Source organism: Vicugna pacos, chromosome 25 (assembly GCF_048564905.1).
Source record: "Vicugna pacos chromosome 25, VicPac4, whole genome shotgun sequence".
Taxonomy (NCBI): domain Eukaryota; kingdom Metazoa; phylum Chordata; class Mammalia; order Artiodactyla; family Camelidae; genus Vicugna; species Vicugna pacos.
Window position 1 is genome coordinate 40,007,337 of NC_133011.1, and position 19,444 is coordinate 40,026,780.

Here is a 19,444-nt window from a genome sequence, read left to right on the forward strand (position 1 = left end):
AGAGACAATTCATTTCACTGGATATAACACGTTATCAAGGGACATAATTAAAACGATAAAGGACTGGCAGAGGAAGAGACAGATTCTGGAATGCAACAGAAAGCCCAAATATTGACCCAACCATGTAAGAATTTAGTAAACAGGGACTAAAAACTTCACATTATCAAGTGCACCAGAAGCAGCCCGTGTGTCCAGAAGTGGGCGGTCGCGGGTGCTCAGCGGAGCTGCAGCTGTGTGGACAAACCCCACAAAGCAAGTACACAAAACTGGGAGCAGAGCAGCAAGTGGGTTTTAAATCCTTCTGTGTGGTCACACGTATTTTTGGCAACTAATGTGCGTCTCTAATGAAAATGTCATCATTTGAAAAAGAAGCTGACCAGATGAATGGCTAATGTTAACGTGGACGGGTGGTCAGTACCTTCAAACACATAACAACTATGACTGTGCCACAGGACGAGAAGCTGGGGACTCGAGGAGTGACGCATGCACCTAGCCCCCCCACCCACCCTCCTGCGGCTGCGGACAGCGCTTCAGAGACAGGGCTGTCACGAACTTACGGCTGCAGCCACCCCACCACTCCTGTGTCCACGGTGGCCCAGCTAATACACACCTCTTCCTTCAGCACTGAGGAACGCCATCTTTCCGCCACCAGGCGCCCCTGAAACCCTGGAGGCACTATGGATGACAACCGTTGAAGGCTGGTGTCCTGGTCCCCCGGGCTATCACCTCTTCAGGCCTGGGCTGGGGCAGGAACATGAGGGGGACAGACACATACCTGCTCCCAGGGGCTCAGACTCGGGCTGGAGTCCACTGCAAACAGACCAGGACCCAGACAGGAGCAGCCCCAGGAGGACAGCAGGGGGCTCCGATAGGGCGTTTGAGCGCGAACAAGGAGGGACCACAAGGGGGATGAGAAAAAGGCCCTAGGCTGGCCCTGGAGGGAAGCCGCTCAGCAACTGCAGCCCATGGGCCACGTGCAGCCCGCTGCCCGATTTGCACAGCTCGTGAGCTAAGAATGGTTTATACGTTAAGAGATTTTTGTGAAATATGAAAACTGCATGAGATTCAAATGTCAGCGTCCATAAGGAACACATTGTTGGAACTCAGTCTGGACAACAGTGCCTGTGCGGCCACGGCAGCACCTTGGGCACCCGGCGGGGCCAGACCCGGGCCAAGCACACACATGCCACACACTTGGGACATCTCGCTGCAACATTCCCATTCCAGCGCACTCGCCCAGCGCACGAGAAGAAGGGAGAACTGGGCCTTGAATGTCGGGCTTCCAAGGCGTGGTGGCGCGTGGGCTCTTTGCTGCTGGACAGATGGACACACAGCCGTGCTAAAAGAACACGCATCGTACTGGACGGCGCTCACCACAATGTTCCCAATGTGAGAGACTGAAGTGGAAATCTCATCATGGCAGAATGCTTCACAAAATGAAAGTCACCTTCACGCCAGGGACGCTTCCAAGGGGCTCAATCTCCAGTCCAGCAAGGAAAGCTGTCCACTGATGGTGAGTTAGTTAAATCACACGTCTGCAGCACTTAGTTACGTGTCCCTGGAAGATAAACTTGCTCAAGACTATTAGCTTCTTGGCAGGAACAGTGGCTACAGCGTAGAGGGTGGGGAGCATGCCATCCATCGCCAGCAGCTCAGTGCTTCTGGGCTCCCACTGGCCCCTGGAGCAGCCAGCGCTGCTCAGTTCCTGTCTTTTACTCAAGGAGCCACCACTGAGCCCGAAAGGACTCATGAGCCGGCCTCTGTGAACTGCCTACGTGGGACAGCTACATCTGAGGTCAATGCCAAAGCAGCCGAGGGAACACCGGACTCCATTCAGCCTGAAGTGGGATCTGCTGAGATGTGCACAATCGATGCCAAAGCGTGTGCAGGTCAGGAGGCTCAGCTGGAAAGCCTGCACGGCGTGGGGCTGCAGGAGGTGTGTGCAGGCTACGGCTGCTCCCTGCCACTCCATGCAGAGTGCGCTGCCTGCTGCGCGTTATGGAGAGAGCAGCAGGACTCCCTGTGCTACGTGGACTCTGCCACCACCAGCTCCACAGATTTTTGTCAGAAATAGAAGTGAAACCTCCCAGCTTGCCCTACGACACGGCAGTTTAACAGTGTGACAGGGGAAACTTTTACCGTGATTTTTTAAAAAACTCAATGGCTGAAACTGAAATTTTCTGTTTAAGAAAAACCTCTTCTCAACCACTGTCATCAAACATTGATTCTGTATTTTTTTTCAGGTTTGACAATGTTTCTTAATGAATTCAGCCTAAAACTACAAGGCAAACAGTGCTTATATGTGAGACCAACACTGCACTGGTGTCGCTCTGGTGACCTCGCACCTGAGTCACAAGAGGCTCTGTCACCACTTCTCACGCTGCTGAAAACGAAAACATGCAGCACACCCTCTACTCCCACATGGCTCGCAGGAGCCGCATCCGAGCTCCGACCCCAGGCGCACCTCACAGACGCTGCAGGTTAGCCCTAGATCGCTGCAGCAGAGCCAGTCCCAGCACGTTCTGGTCTCGCAGAGCGTAAAGGCACGCCTGCGTCACCCGCAGTCTCCCAAGTGTGCGACGGCGTCGTGTCTAAACACAACGCACACACCTCAGCTAACAACAGCGCCAGTGGGAAAACAGTGCCAGCAGACTTGCCATAACTCTCCTCTGTGAGAACACAGACTCCGTGAGGCCCCACAGAGCAGGATGCCCGCAAGCACAGAGGACTGCTGAGACCTCAGCGTAAGTGCAAAGGGAATTTCCACATTTCAAAGTCCACTTAATCGTGAAACTCAGGAGCTTCCACCTAACCTCAGTCAGAAGTGGTTAATCTGACCTAAAAGGCAAAGATAGAAAAAAAATCCAACAGAACTTGAAATGCCTCCCAGGCAATGAACACGCTCTTAGAGTCATGTGCTCATGTGCTAATACCACTGCTCACTTGCACAGAAAGAAGTCTCCACAGATGACTCCGTAAGACCACGAACCACAGCCCGTGCGCCCCACCCCCGTCACTTATTCCCCTCCCGCCAACTGTCTCCCTCTGGGATGCGCACACTGAGCAGGCGGACTGTTTCTTTCTTATACTTTCCTCAACTACTTCAACGGTTTTAATAAAAATCTGTTATCTTCATAATTCAGGGGGTGTACACGTGAAAAACAGTAAAACTACTCCTAATTCGAAAAATAATCCACGTGTGCTTCATCCCAAAGCCCCCCTTACGAAGCAAAGCTCCTGAAGGTTTGTTTCTGTCCCTCTGTGGGGCGGGGGTGTCCTTTCAAAAACTAACTGGAAATCCAAGTACAACCTATATCAAGGGCCCACTGGGTAGAGAGGGCTGGCTCCTGGGCCCCAAGCGCACGAGGACGAAAGCTACAACCTCTCGCAAGTCGGTGGTCTCGCATAGCATGCCCGCGAGCGTCCTGCCACACGAGGGCCAGGTGTTCAGACAGTGAGGCACACTCCTAGCCCTGTGAGGCTACTGATGAGAAACACTCACGTATGACAAAAAAGGGCTGCATTTGGGAAAAGATGTTAAGAGGCAAATACTAACCACAGAAAACCGTGGCCCACGCTAGTTTCAAACAAAGCCTGGTCAGGGCGAAAACATGAGTGGGCAAAACGACATAACCGCAAAGGAAGAACCTGCACCGGGAACCCGGACTCCAAATCTGCATGTAGCCAAGCCACAGCCTGCACAGCACAGCAGCGATGGGTGGAAGGCAGGGGACACAGGAGCTCTGCCATCCTGGGACTCTGCCTCTCCACACTGAGAGGTCAGGCAGATCAAAATTAACCCTGACCCAACCCTGACTTAGACACAATTAACAGATCTGACCTAACAAACATGAAGAGAACCTGAGACCTAACAAACAGAGAACAGAAATTATTTTTGAAGTAGTCATGAAATCATTTACAAAAATTCAGGACTTAGGCTACAAAGCAAGTCTATGAAAAAAAAAATCACACTTTCTGGCTAAAATGAAATTACGTTAGCAATCAAGAACAAGAATGGAGCATAACCTATAGTTCTGGAAATTTCTAAGTTATAAATGAGACAAAATAGAAATCATAATTAAAATTAGAAAAGTATTTAAAACCAGACAATGAAAACTCTACGTACCAAAATTTGTGCAAGGAAACTAAAGCAGTATGTTGGGAGAAATTCATGACCTCTAATGTTTGTTTTAGAAGAAACAGTGATAAGTGGGAGTTAAGCCTCCCACAGGGTATGTCAAAAAAGAATGAGACAGTGACGTCAAGTAATGGAAGAGCTTTGACGCAGAAGGGGGTCACCAGGGCTGGGGACGCCACAGAAGCCTCCTTAGACCTGAAAACACACCGAGCCTCTGTGGACAAAAGTGTAGAGCACAGCACCTTCCTCCGTGGGAGAAGACCACGTGACCAAGGTGCCACGCCCTCAACTGTCCACACAGCCCACTAGTCCTAACCCGAGCACAAACAGAGCTTCCCGTGGGAACCCCATCCCAAACCACCTCACTGACCCCAAGTCGCCACACGACACCCAGGACACTTCTGGAAAGAGGAAGGCACTCCCAGTCCAGAACCCAGAGTGTGGGTGAGGGATGTATCTGCCAACAGAACCCCAAAATGAGCTCAATCCCCTCCCAACTGCCGGGATGAGCCAGCAACTGTCACAGTCCGACACACATGCATGGTTATCTGAGCCCAGAGGCTGTCAGATCTACTGGACAGGAGGGAGCTGCCCAGCTGCGCTCTGCGTGGAAACGACAGAGGGGCTGTTTTTAAAACTCACCCCAACGCTTTCTCCTGGGTGCCCACCCTGGCTCCACAGCCCCCACCAACGGAAGTTCCACTGCCTGAGGACAACTCCCACACAACCTCTCTGCCCGCACAGCCCTCCGGTCTCTTGACACCAGTGCACGTCCCGCCCTCCACTCTGGACAGGAGCACCCCCACCAGTATCTGGCCCACACAGCATACAATGAGGAGCAAGTGGGACCCACAGTGGGAGTCAGGTTCCAACCGCTCTGTGATTTCCACCCGCCCTGAGTGAAGTCCAGCAAGCCCCAGCCCAGCCCCACCCACCCTCTTCCCGCCAACCTGTCCCTCCCAGCCTCCAAGTTCCAGATCCTCCCTGGCTTCTTTCCGATCACTTCCTGACTGGCAGCCTCTTTGGCTTCACCAGGCACATGCTGCCCAGCCCCTCTTTCTGGACATGGCCCCTAGAGTGCTGGGCCCAGGTCAACTCTGGGCCCTGGAGCAGAGCCTGCCAAGAGTAGGCTTTGGGGTTCCAGGCACCCGGGGTGCAAGCACACACGGAACGGGCTCTGGTCGACGTCGCCACTGAAAGCATGAGGTGCACGCTCGAGAGCCAGGGGGCATCCAGATGTGTACAAGGTGCCCCCTGCCTTGCTGTTCACCCATCCAGGTAGGAAAACAGCCACCTCTGCAGGCGGATGGGGCAGTCCACTCTACCCACTGCCTGGTTACCTCAGTCCTTCACTGTGCAACAGGGTGACACCTCGGTGCCAGCTGGGGCCAGACTACAGACCCCCAGGGACCTGCCTCCTGAGAACAGGCCAGGCTGCCTGAGGAAGGCACCCCACCATCGCAAGCACTTGGGGGGCTGCCTCCGGGGGTCCTAATGCCAGGTTCGCACCTCCTACAGTGGACTGAACCAAACATGATGAGCCAGAAAACCTCCAGCCCCGGACGCCCCGACAGTTGAGTCTGGGAGAGAAGAGCAGAGTGGCCTCACGTGTGTCCCCTCTGCAGAAGGACGGAGCGCGGGCCCCTCCTCCCCGAGCAGGTGGTCCTACCACCCGGGGACCAGCGTGCTTGCAGGCCTGCCCGCCCCGGGCCCAGCCTCACCTGCCGCTCTCCTCCTTCACAGCCCCAAGAGTGGCCGGCCGGCCGGCCCTCCCCAGGGGCTCCTGCGTTTTGTCGCCTGTGTCCAGCTCGGGCTCCAGAGATGAGCTGGTGCTGCCGTCCCGGCTGACGCTGCTGGCCCGCCCGGGGCTGCTCTCTGCCGAGGCTCGAGGGGACTCGGTGTTCTGCTTCAGGGTCTGCAGCTTGGCCAGGGGGATGATGTCGCAGTCCTGCGGCCGGTGCCACACTGTGCGCTGCGTGGTGGCGTTGTAGTAGTAGAAGCGAGATGTGTTGGGGTCGAAGAGCTCCCACCACTGATTCTCGCTGGTGCGCTTGATGCGCACGCCGGCCGGGGGGTCCCATACACACTCGCCGGTGACAAGGTTGGCGTACATGCGCTCTCGTGTGCGCGGCTCGATGATCTCCACCCACTCCAGCCTGCAGGATCAAGGGCAGCGTCAGCAGCAGGACGCGGGGCTGGGGGCCACACCACCCACCCTGCACCCCGCTGGCCCCTCCCTGCCAGCCATCCTGCCCAGCCTGCCCAGCACCCCTTGTGTGTAGACCGGCTCACCCAGCGCCAGACTCATTCTTGCATCTCCCAGACTCTAAAGCAAGAAATCTCGTCACTTGTAAAATAAAACCAATGAAAACCACAGTTCCACCCCCGATTTTCTAAGCGCTCATTGGGCCCAGCCCTGCACTGGCCTAGGGTCTTGGGACTGGTCCTCTCTGCTGGCCACGTCTGGAGAGGATGTCCTGGCTGCTCTTAGCTGTGGCCACTGTGGGCCACCACCACCTGTCCACCAGCAGCAGGAGTGGACGCCACCACCACTGCACCGTCCTGGTTAGAAGGGGCTTCAGGTCCAGCAGAGCTGGTTCCTCCCAGAGGCCCCTGCGGGCCCCCTGCCCTGAGGACATGACTTCCATCCAGGTAAGGCTTTTAAAAAAAAAAAAGGATAACTTGCACAACATTATAAACTGCCTATAACTCAATTAAAAAAAATAACTTGGAAAACAATGTAGATTACAGCTATTTATAATAACAAGGCATTTTAAAGTCGATGTGTTTGATACTAGGGTGTGCTCCAGTTGACAACTAGTGTATTTTTACTGTGTCCAAGTTTCCACACAAACAGCAATCCTTTAAATGCCACAGATTGCTCTGCAATGTGGACACACTGTGTCCACTGTTCCCTGACTCTGTGACGGGCCCAGCCTCCACCACTGACCTGCCCCTCGTGCAGAAATGTGCTTCCCAGCTGCCCTGCGGCACTGAATGGACCAGCAGGGAAGGGCCTTGCTTCCCTCCTAGACAGAGCATTTGGCCCTCCTGCCTGGAGCACCCTTGACCATTGGCTGGCCATTCTCCACACTGAGGACTGAGCAAACTTCTAAACTTGGGAAGTGGGTACTTTAACTGAGAAACTGTGGCTGCTCGCACTGCCTTCGGATGAAAGGCCATCCCAGCACAACGCAGGGCCCTCAGCCTTCCATGGTGGCCAGCACTGCTCACGGGGAGCCCCTCGCACTGTGGCCAGAGAGCACCAAGAGCCCCACTGGGCCAGAAGGACAGCGGGCACACTGCCCGAGGGTTCCTCACCACAGGGATGAAGACAGGAGGCCCCCACAAAAGCGCCTGGAGGCAGAGGCCTGGGGACCAAGCCAGGAGCTGTGCTCTTGGTCACGGGAAGAGGGACACCCTGAGGGTTCTGGACAGATGGGCTGACTGGCGCAGACAAGAGCAGAGGCGTCGGGAAGGCTGGCGGGGCTGGGGACAGTGTCCAAGGGTCCCCAAGGCAACTGTGGCCCCCACCTCAGTCCTCACCAGCCACCTGCTCTCCATCCAGTAGAACAGAGGGCATACACGGCCCCAGGAAGGGCCATTCCCACAGAGACGCTCGGAGAACTGGACCGAACATTCTGAGCCCCAAAGAACTAAGAACAATTCTTATTTCTGCCTTAAACACACTTTCAAATAAATTTAATGGTTACAATTCTCTCTGAATAAAGAACAGCATGTTTCCTTTCAGCATGCTGGATGTGCATGTGGGCAGGGCCTGCCCCCCACAGCACCGACCCAGACCCCCAGGGACCCAGGACTCCCCACAGCCCCGACCCAGAGCCCCAGAGACCCAGAACCCCCACGGCACTAACCCAGAGCCCCGGGGACCCAGGACCCTCCACGGCCCCAACCCAGAGCCCCGGGGACCCAGGACTCCTCATGGCACTGACCCAGACCCTCGGGGACCCAGGGCCCCCACGGCACTGACCCAGACCCTCGGGGACCCAGGACCCCCCATGACACTGACCCAGACCCTCGGAGACCCAGGACTCCCCATGGCACTGACCCAGACCCTCGGGGACCCAGGATCCCCCATGGCACTGACCTAGAGCCCCGGGGACCCAGAGCCCCAGGGATGCAGGGTCGGGGATTACGCTGGGACCTGGGGACAGCAGGGCGGGACCAGCAGTTCTGTGCAGATTGGAGAAAACGTGCCTCATCCTAGGGTCTGTGCTGTCCACGCCCAGCTCCCAGTCAGTGGGGACTGCATGGTACAAGGATACAGGGTCCCCAGGAGCGTGATGAAAACAGTGCTGACAAATTTGACCCTCCCATTAAAATTATGGTTTTAAAATATGAATAAATAAACACTGAGTGGGGAAAAAAATGGTGCTAAAACTTCCCCTGGGGGCTTCACTGCCAGGAGGAGGGGTATGGACCTGCTGGTGACGGACTGACTGACTGCGGCGGCCCAGCCACACCCTTACAGCTGGGTCTGAGAAGACTTATTTGGCAATAGTATCTAAAATGAACTTGGAAGGAAAGAATAAGCCACCTGGGGACAGTGGTGGAAGGATACAAGATGACGCAGTTTCACAGCTGTGACGCAGGTGGGGGTGTCACACAGGGTGGCTGCGTGGCACCTGGGGCTGCAGCCTCTCCCCAGTGCACTGGGCATGCTGCTTACCAATGGATCTGTCTCTTTCCCTAGAATCTTGGAGACATTTACTTGCTGACAATGATCTGTTCACGTATTTATTTCCCAGAACAACCTACTGAGTGCCAAGTAGGCACCAGGTCACCAGGTGGTCCACCAGGTGAAAGGGAGGCAAGTGCGGCCAAGCACATCCCCTGCTCTACAGACATCCCACAGGGGCACAGGGACCGCTCCCTGGGAAAGGCTAGTCTCTTCAACAAATGGTGCTGGGCAGTTGGGGATCTACAGACAGACGGGCAAGGCTGGGCCTCGCCTCACACCACACACGAAAGCTAACTTAGGGTGGACCAAAGGTCTAACTGTAAGAGCTAAACTATAAAACTCTCAGAAGGAAACACAGAGGTAAACCTCTGTGACTCTGGATTTAGCCATGGATCCTTAGACCTGATACCAGAAGCACAAGCAACAAAACAAAAATAGATAAACTGGACTTGACCAAAATTAAAAATTTTTGTGCTACGAATAATACCATCAAGAAAGTGAAAAGACATGTACAGATATCTGCAAATCACATGTCTGATGAGGGACTGGTGTCCAGAGCACACACAGAACTCTTACAGCCCAGTTTAAAAATGGAAAATCTGAACAGGCATTTCTCCAAAGAAGAGGTACAAAGAGCCAACAGCACATAAAAAGGTGGTAACCCTCACAAGCAGTCAGGGAGAGGCATAGCGACCACAGTGAGACCACGCATGCCCACAAGCTGGCTGGAGTCATAATATTTTAAGTCATGTCAGCAGGTGTTGGAGAGGATGTGGAGCAACTGCAACCTCTTTGTACTGCTGGCAGGACGTAAGATGTTAGTCCACTTTGGAAGAGTCTGCGGCTCCTCACCAAGTTCAACACAGAGTTACCATGTGAGTCTAGCCCTCCTGCTCCTAGATGTCCACCCACGGCACACAGGAACAGGTCCACACAGGACCTGCACATAAATGTTCACAGCAGCATTATCTATGCACAGCCAACAGGAGGAGCGAACCCCATGTCTATCCCCTGATGAGTGGGTAAACAAAGTGTGCTATACCCACACACTGGAGTGTCATACGGCTATGAAGAGGAAGCCCTGACACAGGCTACAGCATGGATGAACCCTGAAAACATTATGCTCAGTGAAAATGCCAGATACAAAGACCACTACTGTGTGTTTACATTTATTTAAACTGTCCAGAACACACAAATGGAGAGAGAAGGTAGATTAGTGGCTGCCAGGGGCTGGGGGAGGGAATGGGAAGGACTGCCAATGGGAAGGGGTTTCTTTGTGGGGCGGTGAAAGTGTTCAGACGTACATAGGATGGTTGCACAACCTTGAAAGCACTAGAGACACTGTATACTTTGAAGAGTGAATTTCGAGGCAAGTGAATTATGCCTCGCTTTAAAAAGGACTGCCATTGGCAGGAGCCCAGCAGGCATAGGGCGGCAGGTGGGGCGCTCGCTGCAGGGAGCAGAGAGGGGCTGGGGCTTCATGAAGGATAGTGGGTGTCTGGGACCAAGCACGCACACCAGTCAGTGCCACTGGGACAAGCACAGAGGCCGAGGGGCAGCACTGACCCGTGGGCTCCAATTGGAGTCAGACCCAGACTGAGCGAGGCACCTCACACCCAGGACCCTGGGCCCCGCAGCCCTCGGCTGCCGGGCCTGCTCAGCATCAGCACCACCACCATGCACACCTGCTCCTGCACACTGTCTGCAAACGATGCGACGGGCAAGGGACTAATTTCCGAAACGTACAAACAGCTCATACAACTTAATATAAAAAAAAAAAAAAGTAAATGGGCAGAAGACCTCAACAGGCATTTCTCCAAAGAAGACATCCACATGGCAAACAGGCACATGAAAAGATGCTCAACATCGCTAATTGTTAGAGAAACACAAATCTAAACTACAATGAGGTATCATCTCACACTGGTCAGAATGGTCATCATCAAAAAGTCTACAAACAACAAATGCTGGAGAGGGTGTGGAGAAAAGGGAACCCTCCTACACTGTTGGTGGGCATGTAATTTGGTGCAGTCCTTATGGAAAAGAGTACAGAGATTTCTTAAAAAACTAAAAATAGAGTTACCATATGATCCAGCAATTCCACTTCTTGGTGTCTGTCTGGAGAAAATTCTAAGTCAAAAAGATACATGCACCCCAATGTTCACAGCAGCACTATATACAATAGCCAAGACATGGAAACAACCTAAGTGTCCATTGACAGATGATTGAATAAAGGAGCTGTGGTGTATTTATACAATGGAATACTATTCAGTCATAAAAAAAGAATGGAATAATGCAGCAACATGGCTGGACCCAGAAATCATCAAACTAAGTGAAGTCAGAAAAAGAAAGACAAATATCGTATGATATCACTTATATGTGGAATCTAAAAAAACTGGTACTAAGGAACTTATTTACAAAACAGAAACAGATTCACAGGCACAGAAAACAAACTTAGGGTTACCAGTGGGGAAAGTGGGGAATAAGGATAAAACAGAAGTTTGGGATTTGCAAATACATACTACTATACATAAAATAGATAAACAAGGACCTACTGTGTAGCACAGGGAACTATATTCAGTATCTTACAGTAACCTATAATGATAAAGAATATGAAGAAGAATATATATATATATATATATATACATATATATATATATAAAAAACTGAATCACTTTGCTGTACTCCAGAAACTAACACAACATTGTGAATCAAAAGATTTGATGGGGCACAGTATACTTCAAATGGTAGACTGCATGGTTAGCATGCACAAGGTCCTGGGTTCAATCCCCGGTACCTCCAATGAAAAAGTAAATAAATAAACCTAATTACCTCCCCCCTGCAAAAAAAAAGTAATAAAATAAAAAGATTAGGGTTTTCTGGACACATTTGGTGAAAATGTTAAATATTTGCAATATAAATTATAGATAAAAGGTTCATAACCTTAATATATAAATTTGAACAAGGAAAAAAACCAAAAATACTATAGAAAAATGGGAAAAAGATAAGAACAGACAATCACAAAGTGGGCAAAAGTTCACATGGAAAAAGTTCCACTTCACCTGGCGTCGGACATAAAGCCCAAGCCACAGTGAGGCTGGCTGCCCCCAGGCGTCTGTCTCATCTGGTCCGGCCCGTCCTGGGAGGCTGTGGCAGACAGAGGGCACACACATGGGCACAACGGCACAACGTCTCCAGCCCAGCAGCCCCTCCTGGGTTCCCTGCAGACACGCCCCCAACAAGACAAAGCAACTGCAGAGTAACCGCCGCCACCAGGTAGCTGCAAAGGACAGGGGGGCCTCCGGACAGAAACCCAGGAGGTACACCTGCAAACCGACCTGCAAGGAATGGGTGGGGGTGCAAGAGGGTCTCTGATAGTTTTGTCTTTTAAAACATGTTCATAGTCTACATGTTTATAAAACAAAGTGAATCAGTATGATTGGAAAGCGAGAGAGAAGAACCTCAAACTGAAACAAATGAACCCAACGGCACTCCAGTTAACGTAATAACCACAACAGGAAGGGAAAAGAAAATGAATCCAGGCCGCCAGTGAAGAGGACTAGACTCCATTCCTGCTCTTGGGTGGAGTGTGCACGGGGGCTGTGTGCAAATAAACCCCGAATTTTTAAGTAATTTTGGACACACTTTCAGATGACACTCCTGCGAGCAGGGCTCTCCTGCAGGAAAAGGATGACTGTAATGGGACACGGCAAGAAGATGCCCTGGGAAGGGGCTGGTGTTGGTGTGAATGAGCATCTCTAATGTGCTCTGTGTCCACATGTGTGTGCTCATGAGCACATGCTTTCTCTGTCTGCTTACAGGGCCAGGAAGCAGACACACTGCCGGAGCCACGAGCACACAGAGCCCCTACTCTGGTTCTGAGACAGTGTGTGCCCTCAGGAAGCAGGTCCCCTCAGACAAACGGCTGACGACGGGAAGGGGGCAGAACAAGATGCAGCCCGTGAACTGCAGGAGGGAGGCTCCCAGAGTCACGGGGGCCAGCCTGCGGGCACCCCGGCCCGCCCTGGGTAGCATGGGCACCAAATAAGTAAGTGCGGGGTGAAAACAAAGGGACCCGGGAGCAGGAAGAGGGAAGGGGCTCGGCTTGCGGGATGCAGGATACACGATGTGGGACGCTGATGGCAGCCCTGGAATCAGTGCTGTGGTTGGGAAGCTAGCATTCTGCACCCGCCCAGGGAAGCCTGGGTCTCGTAAGAAACCGTCAGAGCACCAAAACTGGGGAGGAGCACGGTGGTGGGGAAAGCAGCTACTGTCCGGAGAGAGCAGACAAGTGCAGACAGCCACTGCCGGCACTCTCCTAATAAATCATCAGACAAATCAAACTGAGGGCTCTGTTGCAACAAAGGCGACTGTTACCTTAAAAAGTGTCCGTGTCACAAAAGGCAGAGAAAGGAAGTGGAAATCTTCCAGGTCACAAAAAGTAAAAGTGATGTGTGCAGATGAGAGCCACTGGGTGAGCTGTGCTGGAGGGGCCGGGAAACATGAGGACGGCAGGGAACCTGCTGCCCAAGCAGGCCCCGACGGCCCAGGGCCGAAGCCTGTCAGCACAAGTGCCCACGGTGACCTGACCCGGGGGACTCAGCAAAGGCTGGGCCGGACACGCGAGGCCCACCCGAGGACACTTAGCACAGCTCATGTGTGGAGGGAGGGGAAGCACACCACAGACACCAGGGGAACCCAGGCAAAGGTGTTTGGAGCACCCTTCCTATCCCTGCAACTTGGTGAGTTATTCCCAAAGAAAGCTATGAATCAGAAAAATCAAAATGATCTTCTGTGGCTTCTTCCTTGGCATGGATCCATGCCCAGTGGCATGAGGAGCGGGACCAGGCCACCGGCAGACAGGGAGTCCAGCCCAGGCAGCCAAGTCCCCTGGCCCGAGGAGAAGCCCTCCTTCTGCAGCACGTCCACCACAGGAGGTGGGACCACCTGGGGACTGTGCTTCCACAGGGACACCAAATTCAGAAGGAGCACCAATCACTCGGGAAAGGAAAGCGGTGCCGGGCACAGGTGAGCAGGTGGGACAGCTGACCAGTGGAGACACCTCTGAAGGAAGAAAGGGCTCCTCCTGCTTTGCTGGTCCCCTGGCACCCCTGCCTCACCTGGTGCTCGATCCTGGAATCCGAGACTCCGGCCCGCCAGCATGATGGCTCTCGCATTCGTAGTCCTGTGTCTGGGACATGGCAGCCTTCTCCCGAGGACCCAGGTGGACGGACATCAGCAGGTCATTGGGCAGGACGCCCCTCCAGCATCAGTCAGGAAGGTGCCGCCCTGCGAGAGAGCAGAAATCTGTAAGCACATAAGTTCGGAAAACATCTCACCACGCCTTTGGGTTTGGGGAACCAGTGACAGCCCAGCCCAGCCCCTCACAGCCCAGGTCACCAGCAAGATTGAGGCACACCCAGGCCAGAGCCAGCCTCCCAGCTCCCCGAGTCCCAGCCAGCCCTGGGCAGTGCACCTAGGCCCCCTGCCCACCAGGCCTGGGCAAGCCTCCTGCCACCTTTGAGAGCAGACTCTCTGCCTGTCAAACCCAGGCAACACCACCTACTTGGCGCTACCATGTCCACGTGCGAGTAGCACATGGCACGCCTCCGACTGGTCACACTCGAGGGTCGTTGGCACGCGCAGGCCACCTGACTGAGGACAGGCACTATGCTGACGTGATGCACGTACAGGAGAAAGAAGCCCTGACGCCACCCTCCAGTGCAGCACACTCAGTTCCCAGGAACTTCAGAGCTGAACGTTGAAAGTAAAGTAAGGCTTTTAGGAAAAATGCAGAAAAAAATCTAGTGGTCTTACAGTAGGTGCAGATATCTTAACCAGACACAAAAAACACTTACCACAAAGGAAACAATAAATTGGACTATGACATTAAGGACCTCTGTTTATTGGTGTTTGTTTTGCCATTGTGAATAAAAAGACAAATTCAAGGTGGGAGGCATTTGCTGCATAGAATATGTACAATACGATATATACGTGTGTGTACATATGTGAGCTGACAAAGGACCATTTACAGAACACAAAAATTCCTAAAAGAAAAAAAAAGATAATCCAACAGAAAAAAGGACAAAACACTTTAACATACATTCACAAAAAAAAATGTCTAAATGGCTAATAAACACATAGAAACATGCTCAGCCTTTCAAGTAGTGTCTCTGTGACATGAGTTGTCACAGAGACACTACTTGAAAGTGTAATGGAGTACTAGCCTGTCCCTAAAATGGCTGAAATGGAAAGAGCCTATCCCACGCTGACAGCAGTGTGGGGCCACTGGGGCTGTGGGACACGGTGTGGCCCACTGTGACGCGGTCGGCCGTGTCTCTGCTGTGTTGCACATACGCTGCAGCCTTGCGTCCAGGGCTGCCACTGCCAGCGTGGGGGCCGCCAGGAGTACACACGTCAGTTCACCAAGACGTGCACACAGCATTCCCACCCTGCAGCAGGGTGTTCTCCCCAGCAGAATGCACACTCAAAGTGCAGGCAGGGGTCACCCCCGGTGGGTCACTCAAAAGTGCACGGCGGGGTCACCCCCAGTGGACATTCAAAGTGCAGGAAGGGGTCACCCCCAACCACCTGGGTGTAGCTCCCAGGGAGTGAGAGGCAGAAGCCAGACACAGTACGACTCCCTCACAAAAGCTCCAGGTCCGGCATGCTGAGGCCCTGCTGTTAGAAATCAGAAGCAGCCCCTCAATGCCAGGTGGGGACAGGGGCAGAGCTGCTGTGGCACGAGCGCTGGTGACAGATGCTCTCGGAGTTCCATGCCACTGCTTCCACAAGCACATGCCTCACTTTAGTAAAGCATTCGAAGAAATGCGGAGCAGGCACATCCCCGGGGCTCCCCGTCCCCACCTGCTGGTGTCAGGACAAGGACCCCTGGAAGAGGCTGGTCCACCAATCCTAACTGTGCTACTCGAAGGGAGAGAAAACCAGTTTAGGGCACAAGGTGGTGACACAGCTGGCCAAGGGTCCAAGGCAAAGAGACACTGCAGGCCCATCAGACACCCTGGCTAAGGCCCAGACGGACTCAGCACCCAGGTCCAGCCTGACTCAGTCGGCTCAGAAGCTGGAAGGTGCTACCCTGCAGGAAGTGCTGCCAGTCTTCTCCTTCCTGCCACTCACAGAGCCACAAAGACTACTAGGAATGCCATTTTTTTTAAAGGGAAACAAAAACTAACACAACACTGTCAATCAACTACTCTTCAATTAAAGAAAAGAAAATAAAAAAGTGAAACAAGTATTGACTTTCTTGTACGGCGTCAATATTAAAAACAAAAAAATTAAAACACAGCAGCGTTAGTGAAATTTTGAAAAACTAAAAGGTACTACCCTAACCTGAGAGCAGCTCAAACCAACCTCCTCTACCTGCTCGTCCGGCAGTCCTCAGCCGCCTGCCCTGGCTCATCTGGAGCAGCAAGGCCGCCGCCTCGGACACATCGGTGCGCTCGGTGTCTGTGGGTCAGCTCCTGACAGCCTCCTCACACCTGGGACGGACACCTCACCTGGGTGGGCCAAAAAGTCCTGGGCCTGAAATCAGGCAGGGTTAGCCCTCCGACTGCACTCTTCATTTTGGAAGTTGTTTTACTTTTCCAGGTCCTCTGCATTTTCATACAAATTTCAGAATCGGCTTCTCAGTTTCTACAAAACTGCCTGTATCCAGTCTACACACTAACACGAGGAAAACAAGAGACACAGTGATTCTGAGCCCCCCGATCTGCTAACCTGGTCAGCTCTCCATTAGTCACAACAGTTTCCTTCAGCCACGCTTCGTAGTTTTTAGTGTAGAGATCTTGCATATATTTAGTCAAATTTACCTATATTTCATATTTTTGATGCTAAGAAATATATAAAACAATTTCCAATTGTTTGTTACTAGTACAGAAATATATAGTTTTTGCATATTGGTCTTTGTACCTGTAACCGTGCTAAACTCACTTATTCTAATTGCTCCCCCCACTTCAAGTTTCATTAGAATTTCTACATAGACAACCACGTCAAGCGTGAACATAGTTTCGCTTCTCCCTTTCCAATACGGGTGATTTCTTTCTTTTTCTTGCCTCACTGCAGTGGCTGGAACCGCCATGAAGATGCTGGACAGGACAGTGAGAGGGGACAGTGCCTCACCCCGATCCTAGGGGAAGCAGCCAGTGTTTCACTCTTGAGCATGATGTTAGCTGTAGGTGTTTCATAAATGTCCTTTGTCTAGCTGAGGAAATTTCCTTGAATTCTTAGTTTGCTGAAGTTTTGAAAATTAGCAATGGGTATTGAATTTTGTACATTTTTACCATGTCTACTGAAATGATCGCATGACTTTTCTTTTTTTGGTTTGAGAACAGTTGGATCCTTCTGATCAATTTTCTAACATTAAACCGTTCCTTGGACAAATCCCAGCTGGTTGTGATATACTGTCCTTTTTATGTATTGTTGCATTGGATTTACCAAATTTTTATTGAGAATTTCTCTGGGAGACTCAGTCTTTCCCAGCAGCAGCCATCCCCTCATTTGCTGTTGCGGGTGGGGCTCATGTTTGTCACCGTCTTTGTCTTTGACCCCTCAGCTCTGCAGCTCACTCCCCAACTCCTGCCATCCTGTCTCTTCTCTGAGCCCCTCTCTATGAATTTTCAGTGTTGTGCTCCCTCCGCTTCCTGGGTTTGCTCTTCTCCTGCTGTTGATGCTCATCCCTCCCTCCCTCTCCTTCAGTGTCTACGTGAGGGGCCCACGTGGTTCCTGGTCACTGCTCATCTAAAAATAAGGGAAGGGCCAGGGCTAAGCGAGGGGCCTCCCACCCAGTGTGTCGTTCTAGGATGCTCTTCTGCCACATTTCTTTACAGGGTCTGCTCTGGAAATGAGTTTCTGGTATTAGGATATTTTTGGGTTGCAACTGACAGAAACTCAACTCAAATGGAAGACAGAGCAGTCTGCCCCTCGCAGCACAGGACAGCCTGTAGTCCCAGGAGCACCGGGCCCTCGTCTGTGCTCTGCTCAGGCTGGCTCCCTGCACCATGCAAGCAACACCCCCGGCCTTGGCCAGCAGTTTCTTCCCGCTGGTTCCAGCAAGAGTCTCCCGGTTTCTGAGTGACCACTGGGGCCTCGGTCTCAGTCGTGCTGCGAGGGGCAGGTGGGAAGGTGGCTCCATGGCCTGCGGGAGCCCTTCCGGGGTGATGTCCACCTGCCCGCAGGTAGCTCACCGCAAGGCGAGTCCCAGGAGGGCAGAGGCCAGTTCTCAGCCCCCACAGCAAGCAGGTTGCAGGCCCAAGGCACTGCCAGAGGCCAGCACTGGCACAGGGAGTGCCATCCCCTTTCCTTCCCCTCTACCCCCTGGAGAGGGTGTGGCTGGGGCAGCTGGGTCTCCCTCCTCCAGCTCCTCTCTCATCAATGCCCATCCAAACCACAGACCTTCTCCCACCAAGCAAGTGTCGCCACCGGGGCCCCTGAAAATCTTCTGTTGGGGGAACCCAACCCAACCCGACCCTGCTGGCAGCGCTGGCTCCTCTTCCCCTCTGCCCAACAGCCTCCTCCCGCTGTGCTGTCCCTTAGACTCATGGTGGATTAAATCCTGTTCCTTCTCTTCATTCTTTTTGTCCATTTCAGTGAGTTTCAGGGAGGCAAGTGGAATAAACAAGTCTCTACCCGGCCATCACTTGCTGAAGGCCTACGTTTCACTCTCAATGCTGTTTTTAATAAGTTTTCCAAGTTCTGAACAATGAGTCCGTCTCAGCTTCACGTTCTGAAAGCCCGGCTCTGAGCTGGAGGCACAGAGCCCCATTCTCCCCCGCAGCAAGGGCCAGACTGGCTCAACCACACCCGCCGCCTGCAGCGTGCACACTGACACCCCGTCCAGGGGAGGGGCCTCGCTGTCAGGGTTAAGATCGTGACCCAGCCCACTAGCAAGTCACGGAATCCACCACGGGGCAGAACCAGCTTCTCAGACCTTTCTGCGGAAGGGCGTCGAAGAAAGGACACTGCTGTTTGGAGTTGCCTGGACACCACAGACTGTGGGTCCTGGGGGCCGCTGCCGCTCAACGTGCTGGAAAGCTGCTGCTGTGAGGACAGCACTTGACCTCTGGCCTTAAGGTCACATGACGGGCAAGCAGGACACACAGACCTGCTATGCTTACCCGTGGTGGGCATGCCTCCCTCACCAATAAGCTGCACCAGGGCCCCTGCGGGCTATTTAGAGAGAACAAAATCTCTACCGTTTAGCAGCCAGTGGCCGGGACACAGGAGCTGGGCTGTGACACCCATGTCCTTCCCAAAACCCTCCACCAGCACAGCACCCCTGGCTTGGGAGGAGTGAGGGCGGGTGGCTGTGACAGTGTCCGGAGGAGGAGCCAGCACTGTCCATCCTGCACCCATGGGAGCTCCAGCCCCCGGCCCCCAATGGCCTCAGCCCCACAACAACGAGGGTACTTCAGCAAGGAGGGTGGGAGTGGCGCAGTGACCCTGGGCACTGGGACAGGGCTGGGGGTCTCCCCCCAGGAAGAAGGCCAGTGCATGGCGAGGCAGAGGACATTGTCCTTATCACTGAGGCCTTGCTGCGCTGTTTAAAAACCCACTGACTGAGAGCAGTGCCTTCTGCTCACTGCTCGGCC

General features: G+C 53.1%; 1 protein-coding gene across 5 annotated transcripts in view; it reads right to left on the reverse strand.

Moving 5' to 3' along the window:
* ARHGAP39 (Rho GTPase activating protein 39) overlaps positions 1-19,444 on the reverse strand; it is a 77,937-nt gene that overhangs the window by 24,213 nt on the left and 34,280 nt on the right. For all 5 annotated transcript variants that reach the window (XR_012064303.1, XM_072950057.1, XM_072950055.1 and 2 more), the window contains 2 exons: positions 13,958-14,126; positions 5,860-6,294 (listed from right to left, as the gene is read on the reverse strand). Coding sequence is in view for 4 of the 5 variants with exons in the window: in XM_072950057.1 (XP_072806158.1) it covers positions 5,860-6,294; positions 13,958-14,073 (551 nt within the window). In the remaining variant the exon portion in view is untranslated. The remainder of the gene's footprint in view (positions 1-5,859; positions 6,295-13,957; positions 14,127-19,444) is intronic.